The sequence below is a fragment of the Passer domesticus genome, chromosome 15 (assembly GCF_036417665.1).
Source record: "Passer domesticus isolate bPasDom1 chromosome 15, bPasDom1.hap1, whole genome shotgun sequence".
Classification (NCBI taxonomy): Eukaryota; Metazoa; Chordata; class Aves; order Passeriformes; family Passeridae; genus Passer; species Passer domesticus.
Window position 1 is genome coordinate 10468329 of NC_087488.1, and position 22946 is coordinate 10491274.

The 22946-nt window shown below is 38.3% G+C and overlaps 1 protein-coding gene across 3 annotated transcripts in view; it reads left to right on the forward strand.

Annotated features, from left to right (window-relative positions):
* The window catches only part of TRRAP (transformation/transcription domain associated protein), a 75289-nt gene that overhangs the window by 35226 nt on the left and 17117 nt on the right, over positions 1-22946 (forward strand). For all 3 annotated transcript variants that reach the window (XM_064390769.1, XM_064390771.1, XM_064390770.1), the window contains 21 exons: positions 75-185; positions 1023-1169; positions 1480-1693; positions 2380-2505; positions 4165-4311; positions 5494-5696; positions 6368-6489; positions 7346-7559; positions 8356-8535; positions 8860-9006; positions 9624-9743; positions 10039-10326; positions 10881-11018; positions 11402-11514; positions 12027-12162; positions 14488-14679; positions 16540-16735; positions 17322-17587; positions 18323-18423; positions 20587-20788; positions 21914-22078. In XM_064390769.1, the coding sequence (XP_064246839.1) occupies positions 75-185; positions 1023-1169; positions 1480-1693; positions 2380-2505; positions 4165-4311; positions 5494-5696; positions 6368-6489; positions 7346-7559; positions 8356-8535; positions 8860-9006; positions 9624-9743; positions 10039-10326; positions 10881-11018; positions 11402-11514; positions 12027-12162; positions 14488-14679; positions 16540-16735; positions 17322-17587; positions 18323-18423; positions 20587-20788; positions 21914-22078 (3528 nt within the window). The remainder of the gene's footprint in view (positions 1-74; positions 186-1022; positions 1170-1479; positions 1694-2379; positions 2506-4164; positions 4312-5493; positions 5697-6367; positions 6490-7345; positions 7560-8355; positions 8536-8859; positions 9007-9623; positions 9744-10038; positions 10327-10880; positions 11019-11401; positions 11515-12026; positions 12163-14487; positions 14680-16539; positions 16736-17321; positions 17588-18322; positions 18424-20586; positions 20789-21913; positions 22079-22946) is intronic.

A 22946-nucleotide genomic window follows, 5' to 3' on the forward strand; every position in this document is an offset into this window, starting at 1 on the left:
AGTATTTTAAATCTGTTCTTGTTGTTTTCCTCCTTCAGTCTGGCTGATGGCTTTGGTGTTTTGTGTGCATGCAGGTGTTTGGAAGGAGCCAGTCCTTGCCAGGAGCTGATGCCCTCCTTGCCAAGCCCATTGACAAGCAGCACACAGACACTGTTGTGAATTTCCTGATTAGAATTGCTTGCCAGGTACTGTGGTTATTCTGATATGCAGATACCAGTGTGGAGTAGCAGCCAAACCCATAAAACCCTCTTTTCACACAGGTCCTTTAGGCTTGGATTATTCTAATGTTTCTGTGTTTTGTTTTCATGATTAATTTACACATTTGGGTGATGCTGCAATGTATGTTTGTTCTGTTGCCTAGGTGAAATGTCAAGAATACTTTATCCCAAAATATTTAGAGAGTTTTATAGGGAATGACTGTATCCAGGGGTAATGATTGTATATTTATTTTCAAAATCCTATACATGGAATTACTTTCCTGCAGCATGTAGAACTAGAGTTTTTCACCAAATTTGGAGGGAATTAACTTCTAGAATGGGACAAATTATTTGGGTGTACCTCCAGGCTGACAAATTTTATGGCTTCTGCTCCTGCAGCAGACTCAGCGGGTAAGTACCATGGGATTTTATATCCCACAGTCCATTGCACAAAGTAGATGTACTCTTATGTATAAAGATGAGTTGAGTAAAGAGCTGCACATGTTTGTGGATACCTTGCAAACAGTAAAGATTAACCATCTTGAGTATGTTCAGAGTTGCAGTAAAGGATGGCATGAAACTTTTGTTTAAATAGACCTTTGATGGGTGATTTGGGTTAATTAGCAAGCAATTTAGACACCAGTTCTGCTGTTTACTATTAGTTGACAGCTTTTTATGCATTAAATGCTGTGTGACTGTACTGATAAAACTACTTAAGCTCAGCCATTTCAGAAATAAGAAATTACATGCTTGCATGGAATGAATAATAAATTAACGACTTAGTTCCAAAAGGGTGTCGTTTTGTTAACTCTGATTAATTGCTAGGTAAATGACAACTCCAACACTGCTGGGTCCCCTGGGGAGTTGCTGTCTCGTCGCTGTGTCAACCTTCTGAAAACAGCTCTGAGGCCAGACATGTGGCCCAAGTCAGAGCTGAAGTTGCAGTGGTTTGATAAGCTGCTCATGACTGTGGTAGGTAACATTCTAGTCCTGTAGGTCTTTAGCTTTCCCTGGCATGTGGGATGATTGAATACCAGTCATATCTGGATATAGATTTTTACAATACTAATCTTTTCTTTGTAGTGAAATAAGTAAGTTGTTACGTGTGTGAATTGCAGCAGTGGTTATAATTTGTAGAGCTGCAGTACTGACTGGTTGGTGTGATTTATTTATTTTTGAGTTTTTTTTCTTAGTAGGTTTTAACAGATTTGACCTGAGTTTAGTAATCTGTGTAATTCTTGTTTACCCCTACTTACTGCCTTTTTGTATGCTTTCTCTTTAGGAGCAGCCCAATCAGGCCAACTTTGCCAACATTTGCACTGGCTTAGAGGTGTTAAGCTTCCTGTTGACTGTGCTACAGCCCCCTGCTATCCTGAGCAGCTTCAAGCCCCTCCAAAGAGGGGTAGCAGCCTGTATGACCTGTGGCAACACCAAGGTTTTGAGAGCTGTCCACAGTTTGTTGTCTCGCTTGATGGGAATTTTCCCCACAGAACCAAGTGAGTGGTGTTTGCTTCTTCCTTTTATCCTTTATTGCTGCATAGCTTAAGTGGTTGAGGGGTGGGATGAAGGCACTCTTTGGTATGTGCTAATATTCTGTTTTATGATTCCTGCATTTAATGGTCCATTTTAGCTTGCACTTTCAACCTCTGATTAAAAAAGGAAAAGCTGACAGAAGTAATCATGTGGAATACATCATTATCCATTGACATAAAAACTTAATAACCTGGGGCTGTCATAACTTTAGTTCAAGAAATGCATGCTATAAATTTAATGTATTTTTGCAATTAGAATTTTTCAGCTTCAGAAGTGCAATTTTTTAATTATTAAGTTTTGCTGTTTTGCTGAAACAAGGAAGGAAGATAAGTGTAAAAAAGAAAGGTAATAAGTAATATGCTGTGTCTTAATAGAAGCTAATTTAGATAATATTTTCTTGGAAAAACATAAATCAGTAATGTAAGACTGCTCATCAAATTGAGTTACTCAGAGGAAGTGGTACACTATTATCAAAGACATACTGGTATAATAAAGAGGTTTATATAAATGATCTGCTTGTGTTACCTTAGATTGTTGACAGTATAAGACTCCAGTGATGTTTTAGTGGCTGTACACTGACAGTGTAACTGTTCTTTGCCTTTTCTGTGGGTAATGTTACCAAAACTAAACACACCTCTGAACTCCGCAGGTACCTCAAGTGTAGCTTCCAAGTACGAAGAGCTGGAGTGCCTTTATGCTGCAGTTGGGAAGGTTATTTATGAGGGACTGACTAATTATGAAAAAGCCACCAATGCCAACCCTTCCCAGCTCTTTGGTAGGTGTCCCACACCCCTGGCAGCTCTGTGGGAATGCCCCTGAATGAGTGGTGTCTTTGTCACAAGTTTCCTTTTCCATAAGGAAATTGCAATCTGATCTGATGCAGAGGGAGCTGTGGGAAGCGTTTCAAGCTAACTTGAGAGATGAGCTTGGGATGTCATGTCTGTGGAGAAAGGGAATGGAGGGGGGTTTGTTGTGTTCTGTCTGCTCCCTGAAGTGACTTGGGAGCAATGTTTGGAGGTGGGGAGCTGTAGATCTGCTAGGTGGAAGCCTTTTGTGTTCAAAGTGCACAGGGAAAAGGTGCAGTATTGATATTAGCCAAAAAATAAAGTAAAAGTTACTGGCAGCTTCTTACACGGAAAAAAACCCAAATCCTGCAGGTCCTCTGAGGGACAACAGAACAGTTCAAGGAATCTGTGTAGAGTCCTATATGTTCCTGCCTTTCTTTTTAATTTTTTAAGCCTCATTTATTAGCTAATTTAGATAGTGTATTAAGATTTATGTATTTATAGGTCTTAAACTCTCAGTAATCAAGAAATTACAGAAATGCTATTTTTTGTGTGACAAAATCTGAATTTTTAGCATAGACCATTCTGAAGAGCAGAAATGTTTTTCTTTTGTTTTTTTGTACTTACTGAACTGCTAGACAATTCAGCTACATAATAGAATGACAGAGATATATAGGAATAATAGAGTTTGGCCCAGAACTGGTTGTGTGGGTAATACAGACCTGAAATTGTACAATGTTGGAAAACCCGCTGATTTAAATGGCAAATGTCCTTCACTGTTCTGTTCTGTGAGCTGTGTAGATGGCTGTAATTTTACCTTGGGAATTGCCTATTTGTCAGGTGTCAGGACGTGCTTTACATCAAACTAACCATGAAAGATGTTTCTTACATTTTGTCCAGAGCTCCCTTAAAAGCAGCACCACAATCAAGCTGTCAGGAGGTGCATTTTGCAGTAATTCTGTGGCTCAGAGGCTGAGCTTTGTGGGACAGATTTTGTGCCCATTTGATCAGAAAAAGAAATCAAAACTTTGGCAGGAGCCATTCAATGATCAGAGTGTGCTTCTGTAGATATGCTGTGTAGGTACACTGAATTAGAAAGTTGCAGTAGGTTTTTTTTAGTAGGGATAATTTTACAGGATGTGTTTGCTTTTTTTTTTTTTTTGAGGATAAAGTAGTCAACTTGGGTTAACTTCTTCAATCTACAGAAACTGATTTAATAAATTGCATAAAGTTTCTAGGTTAGAAAACCCAAATTAAGATTTCTTAATTATTAAACCTGGGCCTACTAATTTAAAAGTTTTTCTACTTTTTGCTGCTAAAATAAATGTGCAATATCAGGAGTAGTTACATTTTTTTAAGGTCTTGGGGAAGTATTTCTTCTCAATCGCTTTCTTCCTGTCCTCCCTTTTCCCCCTTGCTGTTCATCACACACTTGTGTACAAAACTCTGAAGTATTTTGATTAGTGCAAAAGTAACCTTTTAGACTTACTCTAAGGACTAAAGTTGAGACTGAAATTTTTCTCCAAATCTCTCCAGATTTCTAATGTTTGTAACCTGGGTGGTCCCATCCTTCTTTCTTGGCATCTTTACCTTACTCAGGTCATGCCCAAGAGAAGTTTAAATTCCTGAAGCCTTGTTTTTATCTCTAGGGACTCTGATGATTCTGAAATCTGCATGCAGCAACAACCCCAGCTACATTGACAGGCTGATCTCAGTTTTCATGAGGTCCCTGCAGAAGATGGTCAGGGAGCACCTGAACCCACAGGCCACAGCAGGAACAGCAGAAGCAAACACAGGTATTACCTTGTACAGTCTGGTAAGGATTAGAAGTGTTGGAAAGTATTTAATAGCTTCATCCTGCAGGGATCCAAATGACTCTTCAGGGTTTGTGTGCATTATAACTTGTTGAAAAATACTTCAGCATTAGTGAGTAGTGCTATTGAAGTATTGAGATCTAAAAATGCACTTATGAGTTCCAGTTTCCTGCTTAATATATGAATTACAGTATTAGCCCAACCTTTTCAGTGCAGGGTTAGTGAAGCATTTGTTGAGTTGCAGCATAAATAGAAGTACTGAAATTCTTCAAAGCTTTAGAGGGTTGAGGGGAGAGGGGCTGAATTTTTTTTGATTGTTCTGTGCTTTCACTTTTTTTTTACTCCTTCCTATTCTATAATATTGCAACAAATGTGTTTGAATTAACTTGTTGGAACTGATGCTTTAGCTATTAATCTTAAAATAGCATCTCTTTCAGTCAGTATAATTCTGTCTGTTGTCCAATGAATTAGAATAAATCAGATATTCTTGCAGAAGAAAACTCAGTGCTGGTAAAGGGCTCTGTAATTTACTAATGAATAAGCTACTGGAGTAAACACTTTGAAAGAATTGTTGCTGTTAGATTCCCAGTCCAAACTTTAATTAGGTAAATGAGAACCTTGTAAATTCTGTTAACACTGAGAAACAATTGGAAAATTATTAAACTTCATAGATAAGCAAGTCAGGAAATGAGCTGAACAGAATTAGAGAATTAGCTGCATCACAGACAATTTCCTTCACGAAGTTAATTGTAGTTTTTCAGTATTAGGGGTCTGTAATACCTTCTACTAAAGATCTGCAGAAAGGAAAAAAACAGGCTTGCCTTTAGGATTTTGAATGGATTTGGTTCTGAAAGAAGTCACAGAATCATAGAATGATTTGGGTTAGAAGGAACCTTAAAGATCATCTCATTCCAACCCCTGGCTGTGGGCAGGGGCACCTTCCACTAGACAGTTGCTGAAGGCCCATCCAAGCTGGCCTTGGGTTGTGCCTTAGTTGTGTAGGAATGTAAAGCAGTAATTCTGAACACACTATCTCTGGGGATGTATTTCCAGGCAATAGGTAATGCTGATATTTTTAAAATTACAGCATCTTATCTGGAAAGTTTTTTTTCTAGGTGGTTCATAGATGTATACACAACTGTAACCCTTTTTTTGCATCCATAGCAGGTACAAGTGAACTGGTAATGCTGAGTCTGGATCTTGTGAAAACTCGCCTGGCTGTGATGAGCATGGAAATGAGGAAAAATTTTATACAAGCCATTCTAACATCTCTCATTGAAAAATCCACTGATGCCAAAATTCTTCGTGCTGTGGTAAAAATAGTGGAGGAGTGGGTGAAGAACAATTCCCCAATGGCAGCTAATCAGGTAAATTGAGTAGATGAAGTCATTATTGCTCTCAAATACTAAATAACTATAGTTAGCCAACATAATCTTATCATCAGTTTTGACAATGAGGTTTGTAATGATCTGTTATATATGTTTAGTTGCCCTTCATGATGTTTAGACTATTAACATTCCCTGTGAAAATAGCTGCAGCTATAGATACTTGGCATTTTATAGGTTTATATTTGGTGTTTGATCTCAAATGCTGTTTTGTGCTTTGAAGTTTTAAAATATACTTCACAATAACCTGGATAGAAAGACTCTTCAGGAGGAAGATGACTAATGCTGGTATAAATTGTGTTACTCTGTAACATTTTGTGGTCTCCTCAGTCTGCCATATTTTTGTTGAGAGTTTATGGCCCAGTGCTGTACAAAAGGACCTACACTTTTTATAATATACATCAGAGTTTTTTAGTCCCTGAACAAGTTAAACTTATTTTTAGTCACAATTTTCAAATTCTCCAGCACATATTAGAAGGATAAGTGCTTGAGTTATTTTTCCTCTTAAGAACTACAACTTACCAAGCTCTTTTTCAGTACTTTAGAAACAAAAGAGTCATGTAAAGAGTGGCTGAGTTGTAGTTTGAATGTGCTAGTTCTCTGCATGTTTTAAGAAGAATTGACAAAATTAATCATGTGTTCTTTTACCACAGACACCTACTCTCCGGGAGAAGTCCATTTTACTGGTGAAAATGATGACTTACATTGAAAAGCGTTTTCCAGAAGACCTTGAATTAAATGCTCAGTTCTTAGACCTTGTTAACTACGTCTATAGGTAATTATAGCAATTAATCATGTATTGCAGCTTATTGGTTCATAATTTGTACCATATATGAACTTTATAACATTTCATCAATCCTTTTAGGTCTGAATTAAGGGGTTTTTTTTTGCCCTAAAATGCAAAATCAATTCACTTTACTGAGACCACAGTGCATATTTATGGAGTGCAATTTGAAAACAGAGGTTCCTTAGTAAGGATTTTTTAGTTTTGGCACTGATAAAATGCCTCCACCCCAACTTACTTCTTTCCTAAGATACCAAGGCATCCTTGTAGCTGACTGTATTCTCAACACTGTGGTTACAGCTAAGATCTATCTTTTCACATTCATAGGCTATAAAGATTATTTTTCCTTGAAACTTAATTGTAAATTACACTTTCAGGAGAGTTACTTTTGCTAGGCAGACTTAAAGATTTGAATCACAAATAATTAAAATAGTCACTTTATCAACAAATGCCAGTTATTTAATGGTGTGCTGTTGCTTCACGTTATTTTGCAGTCACTTTGCTGCTGTACTCTGCTGGTTCACTGTGCAAAACTTTTGTCTGCACAGAGTCCTCAGAAAGTTTTATCAATCAATACCATTTGTCATTTCAAACAGCATACAGATGTAGCTCAGTGTTTCACAATTATGATAAGATTTTATCCTGAAAGAGTATTTCTGATAGTCCTGGGCAGTTTTACAACAAACAGATATAGTTTCTTTGCTGTTTCTGTCAAAAACTGCACCTGGATATTTGTCACATACAGGTTTTTACAAAATATCATCTCTTGGGGATTTTAGTCTGTTATACAAAACCTAGGAGTTTTCTCTTTCTAATGGCTCTGTTATTTCATCTTGATTCATTTTAGGGATGAGAATCTTTCTGGGAGTGAACTTACAGCTAAACTGGAGCCAGCATTTCTCTCTGGTTTGCGCTGTGCCCAGCCACTCATCCGAGCCAAATTCTTCGAGGTCTTTGACAATTCCATGAAACGTCGCGTCTATGAGCGCTTGCTCTATGTGACCTGTTCCCAAAACTGGGAAGCCATGGGAAATCACTTCTGGATAAAGCAGTGCATCGAGGTAGGGAAACTACTTGTATCAGAAATGCAGTTAGAAATATGTTTTAGTCCTTATTTTGCCTTGTGGTGTGTGTTTTGTGGAGTGTATTGTCTGTATCAAAGCTGAAAATACCAAGTCTGCTGCCTCAGCTCCTGTGGTGCTTAAAAATATATATAATGGCTAAACAGTGAAATGCTAATGCTTGGGAAGTGGCTTTAATATAAATGTTCATAATCTATTTTCTCTGCCAAAAGCTTAATGACCAGGTTAATACTTCTTAAGGAAAACAATCTCTTATAACTGATAATGACTATGGAAAAAACCCCAAGAATTGTTATAGAAGAAGATTCCAAGAAAACTGTTAAAGATAGAATGTTTCCTAACAGTATGACAGCTGTTAGGTGGGATTGCATTGAAATGAAATTGCATCTTTGCCTGGGTTATTTAAAATAAAATGGGACAAAACCTTTTATTTTAACAATATGCATATTAAAGCCTGAATTTAAAGTGACTGTGATCATCTGTTTTAGGATAACAGAGCCTGTATTTATTAGCAGATTGAGGGCACTTAATACATGTGTTAAAAAGTATAAAATTCATAGAATCTCCTAGCTTTTAGGCCTAGGAGATTCTATTAATAAAGGTGATTAAAAGGCCTTAAACTTACTATTGCAACTTTTATCTTGTTTTTAAGTATTACACTTAAATATATTTAAATATTAAACTTAAAAAACATTTTAAGAATTAGTGATGTTGTCTTTGAAGTTCTGCAGTAAAATGTATGTTCAAAAACTCTTGTTACTTCTCCACGTGGTAGCTGCTGTTGGCAGTGTGTGAGAGGAACACCACGATTGGCACCAGCTGCCAGGGGGCCATGCTGCCCTCCATCACCAATGTCATCAACCTTGCTGACAGCCACGACAGGGCAGCCTTTGCCATGGTCACACACGTCAAGCAAGAGCCTCGGGAGAGGGAGAACAGCGAATCCAAAGAGGAGGTAACTGACAGAAATTACTGTGGAGAAAGCAGTCTTTTGGATGGAATTCAGCTCTTGCTAGTTTCTCACCAGATAGCTTTGGAGAATGAGTGATGGAGATGATGTGTGCAGATTGGTCATGTCTCCTGTAGTTGAAGCGTGCATGGTCTCTCAGATCTCCCATTCATTCATTCAGCACTCTAGGCAATTCCAGATCTGAGCCTGAGGAACACAACAGTGAGGCTGAAATAAATAGATCAGGAGGGTGTTTTCTATTGTGGAAAATAAGCAAAAGTACACAGAAGATGCCTATTTTTACATACTGTGTTGTTTATTTCTGTGTAGGATGTTGAAATAGACATTGAATTGGCTCCAGGAGATCAGACCAGCACTCCCAAAACAAAGGAACTTTCAGAGAAGGACATTGGCAACCAGCTGCACATGCTGACCAACCGGCACGACAAATTCCTCGACTCCCTTCGGGAAGTGAAGGTGGGTGCAGGACAAACCACTTTAATCCTAAAACCTCAAACTGATCTGAAGTGTTTTTTTTTACTTTTTCTATCTCACACTTGTAATTTTTTAGCTGAGTTTTCTTATGTAGACATCTCTTACAATATGTAAGTTTCTTATTTGCCTACGGTAAAAAATTTTTAAGCCTTCACTTCATTGCTAGTTATAACTGTATCCCTTCCCTACAAAATTAAGTATCATCCTTTTTCAGCATAAGTATATTTTAACAATTCAGTTCAGAAACTAGTGATGACAAACACAGGGTATAGAATCAAAAATGTGTATCAGAATCTTATGATTAAATAATTTCTAAGGAAATAATTTAGCTGAAAGCTATGTTTAAATAACTCCACACTAGCAACAGCTCTATCCAATTAACCTCATTATTCATATTACCAAGATGATCAACATCTTCTCTTTTTCCTTCATTTTTTGATGGTTACAGTAATGAATCAGAGTCTTGATCAACATGAAAATAGGATTAATTTTTTTGTGGAAAAGACATTAGTATTACTACTGAAACAACTGTATAATTGAACTGTTTTGCCACAGGATTAATTGTATTTTCCTATTTCTGTACATCTGTCTGTTTCCAGACTGGAGCATTGCTGAGTGCCTTTGTTCAGTTATGTCATATTTCTACACCTTTGGCAGAGAAGACTTGGATACAGCTATTTTCACGACTTTGGAAGATCTTGTCTGACAGACAGCAACATGTGAGAATCTCTCTCTCTCTGCCATTTGCAGATTCCTCTTTGTAAATGACTGCTGTTACAGGAAAATGTGTTTGTGTGGTGACTTTGTTCACTAGCTTTGAAATATTTGCCATTCTCAGACTGTTGAATGCTGTGTACCTGTATCAATACATCTTTTGAAAAAAATAAGGCCTTTCCTTTTACAAGGAGAAATGCACTTATTGAAGGGTTATTCCCTGTACTGAAGAGATGTTAAATTAGATTTCTCTAAGTGAAGAATCTGAATAGACAGATAATATTATGTTTTTTCTTCTAGGCTCTAGCAGGTGAAATAAGCCCTTTCTTGTGCAGTGGAAGCCATCAGGTGCAGCGAGATTGCCAGCCAAGTGCCCTGAACTGCTTTGTGGAAGCAATGTCACAGTGTGTTCCTCCCATTCCCATCAGACCTTGTGTCCTGAAGTACTTGGGTAAAACTCACAACCTCTGGTTTCGTTCTACACTCATGCTGGAACACCAAGCCTTTGAAAAAGGACTCAGTCTGCAGATTAAGCCTAAACAGACAACAGAATTTTATGAGCAGGAAAGCATAACTCCTCCTCAACAGGTAGTGTTACATTTATTGAAATATCTCATGAAATATGAAGAGAAAAATCTAACACTCACAAGTCCTCCACTAAACCATGTCCCCAGGTGTCACATTTTACATGTATTTTAAATACCTCCAAGGGCAGTGACTCTAGCATTACCCTGGGCAGCCTGTTCCAGTGCTTTACAATCTTTTCACTGAAGACATTTTTCATAATAGGGTTTTGAACCTCCCCTGGTGCAACTTGAAGCTGTTTCCTCTTGTCCTATTGTATTAGTGACTTGTTGAAAAATTTTTGTTTTTTATGATTCAATCTGTTATGCTAGGGAAGACAGGCAAGAGTCAGTGTACAAGCCTTAGGATGTTCTTGTCATGCAGTATTTTTCTCAGTACATCGTTGTTACTAATTTCTTGCCTTGTAGAGTTTTAAAGAGAGTTTTAAAGAGTTTTATAAGCCCTTCTCTATTCCATGTCTCTCTCAGCTTGCCTCAGTGTAGAACATGGGTTTGCTACCTACTGTGCTTTATAAAGACAGCTTAACTGTGGAGAAATATGTGTTCTTAACCTTGTAGGAAATCCTGGATTCCCTTGCTGAGCTCTACTCTCTGTTGCAAGAAGAGGATATGTGGGCTGGGCTGTGGCAGAAGCGCTGCAAATTCCCAGAGACAGCAACAGCCATTGCCTATGAACAGCATGGCTTTTTTGAACAGGTACAGTCTTGATTTTAGAAATTATCTGAGTAGTTCTACTGTCAGGATCAATATTCTGGTCAGCAGGAAAAACCTCTGAATATTAATTATTAACTTCAGTCTTCTAAAATGGAAAGTGCCGTGGCTTCTCGGCTGTCTACAGTAGTAGTTTGAGGCCTTTTAATACTGAGGTAAGGTGAAATTTTTGTGCACACTCTTCAGATTTTCATGACATTTGTCAAGCTGTCAAATAATAGCTATATTCAGAAATGAATTTAACACACTTGACTTTTTTTTCTTCAAGTCTATGAAGGTTTTCTTATCACTTGTTCTTAAAAATAAAAGAGTATTGAGTTATTGTGCACATAGCAGATGGAAACGTGGAATGGTTGAATTTTCTTTAGGCACAAGAAACTTATGAAAAAGCAATGGAGAAGGCTAAAAAAGAGCACGAAAGGAGCAACGCTTCCCCTTCCATCTTCCCTGAGTACCAGCTCTGGGAAGACCACTGGATTCGGTAAGACTTGGAAGCTGATGTGGAACAAGTCTGTTCACCCTGCAAGAGAAGCAAAATACCCTGCTCTTGCTTTAAAGCATTAGTTATGAGAAGAAACTTACCTCAGGACTTAGCTCAGATACAGGGAAAACCTAAGGGAGTAAAAAAAGCTATTTTGTATTCCCTTAACAGAGCCTCAGAAGTGATATGCCTGAATTGCTGTAAAAATGTAATTTGCTATTGGTGGAAACAGACTGGTGCTAAAATTTGTTTTTCATATTTAAAATGGTTGTTCTGGGAGACACAAAATGCAGCTCTTCCCTGTTCACAGATTTCTGTATTATAACTGATAATAAATAAATAAAAAAAAGTCTTCCCATCTGAATAAAACTTCTGCAATGCTTGCAAAGCTGTTTGTAGACAAACAAATAGGCAGATAATATTCTGATACACAAACATTTATTGTCATTTTATTGAAGTTTTGTGTTTTTTTTTTTTTGTAACAAAATTGACACTGCATTTGGTTTTCTTAGTTGCTCAAAAGAGTTGAACCAGTGGGAGCCTTTGACAGAATATGGCCAGTCCAAAGGTCACATAAATCCTTACCTGGTGCTGAAGTGTGCGTGGAGGGTCTCCAACTGGATTGCTATGAAGGAGGCTCTGGTACAGGTGAGTGAGGCCTTTTTGTGCTCATGTTTAGTTTCTTCTCATCCTGCCTTGGGTGTCTTCATCCCAACTGTTTTAAGAGCCTCCCATGAGAATAAGCTGGTGGTTATTGTTCTTGAGGCTGCTGTAAACTGCCAGGCTGCATGGACATGTTGAGCTTCTTGGGGCTAGTGGCAGACTTCTGTTGGAGCTGCCACTAGGTTGTCTGGAATTTAAGTGCTGTATATAGTGTCACTCATATAAAGATGATGAAAATCATGGGGTTTTTTTGTGTTTTGATTAGGTTTTTCTTTGGTTTGTTTTTTTCTGTTTTGTTTTAATTTTAAGGAAATATATTCTCTCTTCATGGTAGGTAGAGTTGTTCATCTGTGATGAATTAATATAGAAACATTAACCACATGTAAAACTGAAATCTAAAAGGTGAGAATACTGCAGCATTAAATCACAGGTCGAAAGGGGCTTGCAGATCTTTCTTGCACTGTTGTATAAAGGGACCATACTGGAATTACTCTGCTGAAGATGCCAGAATTTGCAGTAAAAGGGTGAAGTACGTATTTAAAATGCCATGTGAAGCCAAATGTCTGAGCAGCAAACTGCAACAAAAACTGTCTTATGGGTGCTATTTACATTTTAATTAATTTCCTTTGTTCTTATATCACTTAGTATTCTGTGTCCTATTTAAGTATGCAACTTCAGAGGCTAAGTATAGAAATATTTGAGAAACCTTTAAATCCTAAAATAAAAACTATATTGTACAGTATATTATAAGCCTTGGGCTTGAAGTGAGTGAAATAGATCATATCTGACAGCTTCTGGTTTTGGACAATTGCAAGTTGAGTGGAAGTGACAACCCTGAGTAAGTGCTGATATGCTGTAGCTGCAGTTGTATTAAATGAGGTATTTTCAGTAATGAGACATTTATTTTATGACTGAGGAGAAGATGCTGCTGAAGCCATAAATGGAGCCTTTGTGACTCTACTCAGGTTCTTGTAAAAGTGTCAGCACACGTTTGCATAAATATTGGGATCTGAAAGAATAATTGATTCTATGCTGCTGTATCTCACTACTCCAATTTTATTGATATTCTTTAATGTGGCTGTTTTTTGTCAAGTTCCATGGTTGATTCACAAGAGAGGCCAGAGACGATGGCAAATATCTATCAGTTTTTGTAAATCTTTGTGAAGGATTTTTAATAATCTATCCATTAAAGTTGAGCTATTAAAACAGCAAGTAGCCTTTGATAGGACCCAAGACTCATTTCCATTTGCTCACACTGCCATTGTGTTTAATGATCCAGTAGATAACATAATAAAGAAGGAGATTATTTTCACAGTGTAAGTGTAAGGATGCTACCTGGCACTTTCTCTTTGCTGGCTCAGGCGTAAAAGTCAGTTGAGGATAACAGGAATAACAATTGCAATGGTCACTATACAGTTTATCAGCAGGAGGATAATGCAGGGGGATTTCTGTGTTGTATATCAAACAATAGAGGGCTTGTTGTAAAGTGGAGGAAAAGGAGGTGAGAAAGTTGTAAATTAAAGGCCTGCAGTGTCAGCTGGTGTGCACTGGTTCAGTTTGTTGCAAAGTGCTCACAGAATTTAGGTGCTGCACAATTCAGGTGCTTTGCTGGGTTTAGTTGCCATATTTCTACTGTTCCAGAGTTCTGAGGAAGTGGTTTTAAATTATTTTATAAATTATTTTCTCATTGTGACCTGTCTTTGCACCTGTGCTCCGGAATTACTTTAACATAAATGAGAAGTTGGTTGTGATTACTTGAAAAAATATCAGCTGTTTATTTTCATAAACTTAGCAATGCCCTAGAACAGACAGGGAGCACAATGCTGCATGATGGGGGACAGGTAGGCACAGGATCATTTTAGGTGAGAAGTTGCCATTACATATTCTGGAGCCCCTGAAGCGTTTCAGACAGTATGTGTGTTATCTGCTGAGAAGCATCTTCTGGCTTTGTGCAGGGTGAATTGTTTGCTATGAGCTTCCTGCTCCTGTGGCAGGGCTGCTTTGGGCTGGCTCAGCTCTTTGAGATGCATTACAGTTGTCAGAGTAAAAATACCCCAGCAGCAGCTTGGGCATGGGCACTTCTACTCTTGTGCTGAATTGGCAATTCATGTGCCAGCCTGCCCCTGCCAGTAACTTTGGGAGAGCTGAAACTCCTCTAGTGACATGAATGTTAATACTTCAGTCTGATGTTTTTAAAAAAATGAGATAATTTTTAAAATATCAAAGCTGTTTGTTTAAGAAGGCTTAAAAAACATTTACTGTTTGAGTAGCAACAATCTTAACTGGATGTTTTTCCTATTCCACAACCAGGTGGAACTGAGTTGTCCAAAGGAGATGGCCTGGAAGGTGAACATGTACAGGGGGTACCTGGCCATCTGCCACCCCGAGGAGCAGCAGCTGAACTTCATCGAGCGGCTGGTGGAGATGGCGAGCAGCCTGGCCATCCGCGAGTGGCGGCGCCTGCCGCACGTCGTGTCCCACGTGCACACCCCCCTGCTCCAGGTAACAACAGAGCTCTTCTTTCCAGCTGTCCTCCAGTAGCAGAACTTTCAGTAGCTGCAAGTGTGAAGTGTTTTAGTGTATATAATACATATACATTAGTGCTGATAGTTTTTGCGTTGTGGTATTTCTTTGTTCAAAGTTGCAGAATGTGTGTTTCTTCAGAGTACTTGTTATTTATCACGGAGAGCTTGTTAGTGATTAAACCCACCTTTTTTCAGATCTCCAGAAATGTTTTTGGGAAGCACCTGACACAATTGTGATTATATGGAATATGTAGTTTAAGTATTACAGGAAATGACATAACATGTATTAGATGGTGAAAAATGAATGGTTGTGTCCTTTGAAACTTTCACACAAATTTTACCATAACAAAAATAGATTTCTCTTTCCTTTTGAAATGTATAAAATATCAACATCCTGTTGTTTTCTCTTTGATTTAATCATGTAAATAATTAATTTTGCAACTGTAAGAGAAGAATTTTTTGAGAGTAGATGTTTTATTGACAAGTATAATCAAACAGAAGTAGACACCTAAATCCATCTTTAAAAAATCTGATTTGGCCTAGAGTTACTTTCAGAAGATTCTTGATTCTGCTCTGTTCTGTGTGGAACCAGTGTGGAAGTGGGGCTGAGGCAGGATCGTGCTGGGCTTGGCAGTATGGGATTTAGGCAAAACATTCCATTCATTTGACATTTAGGCTTTGTCCCTATTTAGATACCCTATAAATATATACCTGACAAAGCCCTTGTTCCTGTGGAGGAAACCTTTCATCTCCAGGGGAGAAATTGTGGAAAATCTCAGTTTTCGTAATGGGGATCATTTCTTGATGGGCCATTGCTCAGAGATCTGACACTGAGCCCTGCCTGTGTCAGTGCAGAGGACTTTGCTTTGGGTTCTCTTTGATACAGAGGCCTCTGTGGTTCTGTCTAAGATCAGTAGTTTCACTCTGTGTGTGTGTTCATAACCAATCTACAGGATATAAGAAGGGACCTCGATGAAATGATTGCTCCTGTGGGTAGAGCTCACACAGCAGCCCATACCTTAAAATTTTTATAATATTAACTGACGTGTCAGATAAAGTGAATGAATATGGAAGTTTTCTCCATATTCAGAAGAAGTTATCAAGTAAATAGATAAAATTTGTGAGCTCACACAATACCGTTAGATGGCTTCTTAACTAATGTAATTACTTCCTGCTAAGATTTCACCCATATTTCAAATTTCCCCCGTCCCCCACTCAAGAATGGCAGCATCTGCAGCAGGAAGAGATTAATATTGCTAAATAAAGTATTTAAGTGCTTTCAGATATCAATTAAAACAAGCTTTTAAAACAATCTAATATGTATATATCCCTCGTGAAGGAATGATAAATTAGTCAGTGACTGACAGAGGTACAAATGCAGCCTAGAATTTGCACTGCAGTAATTACTTTTTTTAAAATATCAGATAGTATGTGATTAAATACCCATGAGAAAATTAAATTTATGTGATGAATGGGTGTAGGATGAAGGTTAAGCTATTGTGAAAGCTGGTACCGAGATGATTGTAGGAAAATATTACTTTAATTTATTTTGTTTCAAGAGATTTCACTCTATAAATTTGGACTGCCTTTTTTTTTTTTTCTCAAATAGTTATCTCATTTGGTTGATTAACAGTGAATACAACTGTTATCTGCCAAGTGGTAGCTTAGAGAATACTACTCTGGCTTTATTGTACTACAGGTAATTAAATTCCATTAAAGTTTGTGGGCCTTTTCTTCAGGTGGTTGAAGTTTTAACAAACTGTCTGCTGCCTTTAGTGGGTTCGAGACTGCTGCCATCTTCTGTTTGTTCCTTATTATTTATATTTATGTTTTCTAGGCAGCACAGCAAATAATTGAACTTCAGGAAGCAGCCCAAATAAACGCGGGATTGCAGCCAACTAATCTGGGGAGGAACAACAGTTTACATGATATGAAGACTGTTGTCAAGACTTGGAGGAACAGGTTACCTATCGTGTCAGATGATTTATCCCACTGGAGCAGCATTTTCATGTGGAGACAGCATCATTACCAGGGTAAGTCTTGTCTGGTCCAGCAGGCATTCATCATAGAATTTTCCAGACAACACATACTGTATTTGTAGGGATTCCCATGGCAGGGAGGAATGATGAATCTGACTCCATGTTCTCAGAAGGTTAATTTATTATTTTATGATGCTATATTATATTAAAGAATACTGTACTATACTAAAGAATACAGAAAGGATACTTACAGAATGTTAAAAAGATAATAAAGAAAGCTCGTGACTCTCTCCAGAGTCCCATCACAGCTTGGCAGTGCCAGTGAATCAAAATAACTCACACCAAAACCCAGTGAAACAATCTCCACATTCCACACATGAGCACAACGCAGCAGAATCAAATGAAATAGGAATTGTTTTCCTTTTTCTCTGAGGCTTCTCAGCTTCCCAGGAGAAAAATCCTGGGCAAAGGGATTTTTCTGAGAATGTGAATGCCACAAACACATAAGTTCTTGGTGGCTTGATTTTGGTGAGTTTTAGTTTTTTTTCAATTTCCATTGAAATGTTTGATTATCTTAAGACACGTATGCTCTCTGTGTAACACCATTCCCAATGGCAAACACTTCACGTTGCCTTTGCAGCCATCGTGACTGCATACGAGAACAGCTCCCAGCACGACCCCAGCTCCAACAACGCCATGCTGGGCGTCCACGCCTCGGCCTCGGCCATCATCCAGTACGGGAAGATCGCGCGCAAGCAAGGGCTGGTCAACGTGGCCCTGGACATCCTGAGCCGCATCCACACCATCCCCACCGTGCCCATCGTGGACTGCTTCCAGAAGATCCGGCAGCAGGTCAAGTGCTACCTGCAGCTGGCTGGAGTCATGGGCAAAAATGAGTGCATGCAGGTAGGGCAGCTTTGTTCCTGAGGCTTTGTTGGGACTCGTGGGGTTACAGGAGCCGTTGGATGCATTGATCTAAACCAGCTGCCTGTATCCAAAACAGGGGCTGAGTCACCTTGGCCATGTTATGCCCTGCAGCGAGTGTTGTTTTGAGTCATGCTGTCAGTCCAAAGCAGTTAATGTCCTCTGTGAACTGGATATAGTGAACATATTAAAAATATATTCAATATATTAAAAATTAGCTGGATATATTAAAAGTTAGCTGACCCAGAAGTAAAGTGGGAGTAGGTTTTTTTAAAATCTTACAAGATGGATAAATGGAAGGACTTTGAAAATGTCATTATTTGTAATGGGATAAAACAACACTGAGTGTCTGACTCATGAGCGGTGGATGCTGTCAAACTGAAGTAAAATTTTATGTGTTGAAAAGGAAAAAGTGTGATTTTAGGCAAAACCCACTGGCATGTGGTTGACCAGCAAATGAACCTTGTAATATAACATAAGTAGAATTATAACATAAACAGGGTGGGAAGATAACCTGCTAAATGTTGTCTGTAGTGTTTGATTTGCATGGGCCAGTGGAAACTTAAAATTGTCAGTATTTTTTGAAATCAAAACTAAATTCTTGAAAGTCATGCTATTTAAATTTCAAGAGAATATTTTGGCTGTTGTTTCATGGCACTTTCATTTAACAAAGCCTTCCCTTTTAAAAGACTTTTCTCACTAAGGCTTATTTAACAGGGTCTTGAAGTTATTGAATCAACCAATCTGAAGTACTTCACCAAGGAGATGACTGCAGAGTTTTATGCTCTAAAGGGAATGTTCTTGGCACAGATTAACAAGTGAGTATGCTGGCTGCAAGAGGCACTAGCACACATCTGAAAAAAAAAAATGCAGCTGAAGTATTCAACACAGTATTTGAGCAGAAAAGCCATTCCATATCTTTATAGAGTCTAAAATTTCTCACTGCTAAGAAAGTAAAAGTATCTCTGAGAGTTCCTTTGCAATTTGCAGATGTAATGATTGGTCCTATATTGAAGCCTTGTAGGACTGAAGTAGTAATGGTTTTGCTTTCCACTGACAGGCACTTTACTGTTCTGGGGAAGATCTCTCTTTAATTCAATAAATAAATATCTCATCAGTCAAATTTTGTTTGGTGATGCCAAAAAGACCCCTTCAGATTTCAGGAGCACTTAGTGGGCATGGGATTTAATGACAATTTTGATATGTGTTACATATGGGTGGAATAATTCCTTTACCACTGTATTGTGGCCACTTATAGAATTAAATCCATCAGGTCCCAAGTTGTACACTGCAACCTCACATAGCAGTTCAAGTCAGGAAATGATGAATATCTTCTGTGGCTGCAAGAGAGAATTTTAAATAGGCAGAATGCAATTACTTGGATGGAAAGTACAGTGGGCTTTTATATGGTCATTGGCTTAATTGTAGTTGAGATGTAAAGAGAAGAAAGTGTGCCTCCCCCATATTGTTAAATTTTTAAAATTTCTTGCGGAGAATTGTCTCTGTTTGTTCCTTCAGGATAAAATGGATAAAGGTTTCTGTTCTGAAATGTGGTTCTGATGTACTTAGAGTTTCTTAATCTTGCCAAAAACCACACGAGCATTTTTTAGCACTATAGTTAAGGCCGGGAATTTAGGAAGTTTTCAGTTAGGACCAGTGGCAGTGTTGAACCTGAAAATGGGACTGCTGATTGATTACCTGTGTGTCAACAAAACTGAAGTTAAAGGTCACCTCTGCTCCTGCATCCTCCTGTGCTGCCCATTGGCTGGACAAGGTGATAGAAACCATTTTAAAAAATCACCTCAGGTGTCAAGAGTGATGGATTGTAGAGTGGGAGAAAGGAAAACGGACTGAGAAGTCCCTTTCTTATAAAGGAGCAGGAGTGATACAAAGCCATCCATCAGGCTGCTGCTGGGCTGGTTCACTTCCAGCCTTCATCCAGGGTGCAGGGAGCTTCTGAAAGCAAGGACATTAATGTGGCACAGAAAGTAACACATGACAGACAAAGCTGTTTTCCTTTTTAGAGTTATGCCTCAGTAGCTGGTCATTTTAATTTAGTATTATAATCCCCCAAGCTTATATTGTTATGTTAAAAATACATTGCAGGTAGTTTAAAAAAAATGAGTCAAATAAGCATCATGTTACCTTGATATTGGTTATTTCCGTGCTTATTCTGCAAGGGAGAAGTGAAGCTCTTTCTGTTTATAAAGAGTCTTGAAAAACTTGAAGTTTCTTCTTTTTGGTAATGCTCATGTGAGTTTTCTCATCCTTTATTTTTATGCCTCAGAAGTGACACAGATTCAAGGGCTGTATATATATTCAGATGAATCATGCCCAATTTTGGATCTGTGGCACTTGAGGAAACATGGAGAAAACCTGAGAAGTAACAAACAAATAATCTTTTGGTTACCCAGAACTGTGTGATTAACCTTCAAATTCTTTCACTTTTCCTGTTTAAAAAAATTAACTTTTACAGCTGTGGGGATGAGGAACTGACTATTTCCAGAAAATGTTGATTGTAAAATTTTTCATGACTTCTCTGGAAAAGGAATTAAATAAGATACATTCCTCTAAAAGATAACTTAAATAACATCTTCCCAGTGTTGCTTTTCCCCAGTGGAACAGCATGTTTAAATGATTTTGCTTTACTCCCCTTTTGTTATTATTTACTCTTCTTTCCCCCAGTTTCACTGATTGAGTTTCCACTACAGTGCACTTGGAGTTTTTTTCTTGTTTTAAGGGAGTATGTGAGATTTTTAACACTTATGAAACTGTTTTCATGATGAAGCATTTACTTTTGTTGGTGCTGAACTTTAAGGAAAGCAATGACAAAACTGTTGTGAGGGACCTTATTAGAGAACTTGACAAAAGTATCACTGGATATTAAAAAACTAATTGCTTGCCCTATCAGAAGTCTGACTTACACTAGCAAACAGTGACTAAATTATATAAAACTCATATTTCTACTTGTCACCACACAGGTCTGAGGAAGCAAACAAAGCTTTTTCTGCAGCTGTGCAAATGCACGACGTGCTGGTGAAAGCGTGGGCCATGTGGGGGGATTACCTGGAGAACATCTTTGTGAAGGAGAGGCAGCTGCACCTGGGGGTGTCTGCCATCACCTGCTACCTGCACGCCTGCCGCCACCAGAACGAGAGCAAATCCAGGAAATACTTAGCAAAGGTAAGGTCTGGGTTGTTAAAAAAAAACAAACACCAGAGCTCCACCCCCTTGGGAAGGGCTGGGATGATGTTCAGTGCTCAAGTTTTTGCAGGTAGAGAAAGGGTTACTGAGGGAAAGCTTTAGTTTAGGTGGAGGGGCTGTATGTGGTTGCTCATAACTCATTTTGGGTTTTTTTTTGTGTCAATGGGACACAAAAAAACCCCAAAATGAGTTTTCCTTTAGATGTGGATCCTTTCTATAGGAGGAAAAGGACAAATCACATCCAGCATTTTTATTACACAGTGTGGTGGAATACTTACAAAAAGGCATCCTTTGGTGCTTTAAAAAGTAACATAGTTTGAGATCTGTTTATCATTACTATGGATAAATAGTATTGATGTTTACATAAGTATTGCATTTTATTCCAGATGAGCTTTGTTTGTACAGTTTTACTCTGAAATTCAGCAAAATTTTGGCCAAAAAAGCTATTTGTGTTGTATGTTTCTCAGTTTGGGGATATTTAATCTCTCTCATGTAGAAATTGAAAAAAATTTAGCAGACCAGGGAAGAACCAATCTATTCTGACCATGAAACAAATACAGAAAATATTGTTTGAGATTAAAGGTGGCCGCAATAGCACTCTGAAGTTTATTCTTCTCCCTGTCTGGTTGCATAATAGTTAATGAGTTTTAGTCAATGCTTAATATGTTTACATTTAAATTAAACTGGGGGTGGACAGTTCAAATAATTAAGAACACCCAGAGAAATAATCAAGTTATTGTATCAAGGTTCGTTTATCTGAGTTGCATATTTTAGGTTCTACAAAATTGTCTAAATTTTTATCCACACCCCCAGCCAAAATCCCAAAGAATTTCTGGAATGCAGTCATATTCATTTGCTCTTTTCTGTCTTATTTCATAGTAAGGAGTACACTTACATTTATTTTTTACATCCTTTAAATATTGTTTCTGAGGGAAAAAATAGCATTGGCCAGGCACAATGAATGGAAGCTCTTGTCTCTGAGGCAACTTTAACACTTCCAAGGACTCCACAGTCTTATTAATAAAATATCTCTGCTTTTGTGCATTGTAATGATTGATGTGCCTTAAATTTAAGCACTGAGAGAGCCTCGAAATTCTCTTCTAGGTTCTTTGGCTGCTGAGTTTTGATGATGACAAGAACACCTTGGCAGATGCAGTGGACAAGTATTGTATTGGTGTCCCACCCATCCAGTGGCTGGCCTGGATCCCACAGCTGCTGACCTGCCTGGTTGGCTCGGAGGGCAAACTCCTGCTCAACCTCATCAGTCAGGTGCTGAAGATAATCTCTAATTCCTTATGGTCTGTAATCTTCATTTGTGAGGTGACACATGAATATTTTTTTAAAGCAAATTACAAAAATGCCAAGCTTTAAAAATGGTATTGTTTGCAACTGCTGATGTGTTAAAAATGGTAATTTCTGCTTTTAAGCAGGATATTTTAAATTTCAAAGTGAGTTTTACTTACTGAGATTAAATCCAGTGAAATTGTGCCCCTATTTGCATGAGGCATTATAGCTCTCCCTGTGGAATTCTATTTATTTTTGTGAATGATATAGAACACATAAAATACATAATTAAAAATGCTTGTAATGTAGGAGTAAAGAATGGTTAGCTTTGGTAGCTAAAGGGCAAACTCTGTCTGGAAGTGCTTTGGTGTTTGTTCATTCAGGCTGATATAAAACAGTTGTGAAGTCCCATTAATGCACAGGTGGCCATGGGAAGCTCTCACAATACCTGAATTCCAGGCCTGCACTGCTCCACTGTTTCCTGGAAACTGGCACAGGACAGCTGTTGTGCTGAATTCCTCACGGAACTCCTTTCTTTCCCTCCCCCCTTGGTTTTTGAGATATGGAGTTTTTGACCATGCAGGTCCCTTCTAATTCAGGGATTCTATGATCCTGTGAGACCGAGCTCCTTTTATCCTATCCCCTGTCCTTGCTCTTTCAGACCTCTGAGAATGTGAGTTTTTGTAGCTAGAGAATGTCCATTTGTGTTGGCATGGGTGTGCACAGCTCTGGATATGTCTGTGTGTGCAGAGCTACTCATGTTCCCTTCCCTCCCTCTTCATAAAATTAAAATGTAACTTTGAAGAGACCATGCTGCCAAGCAGCTTAAGATGCCAAGTAGGTAAGGCAAGCT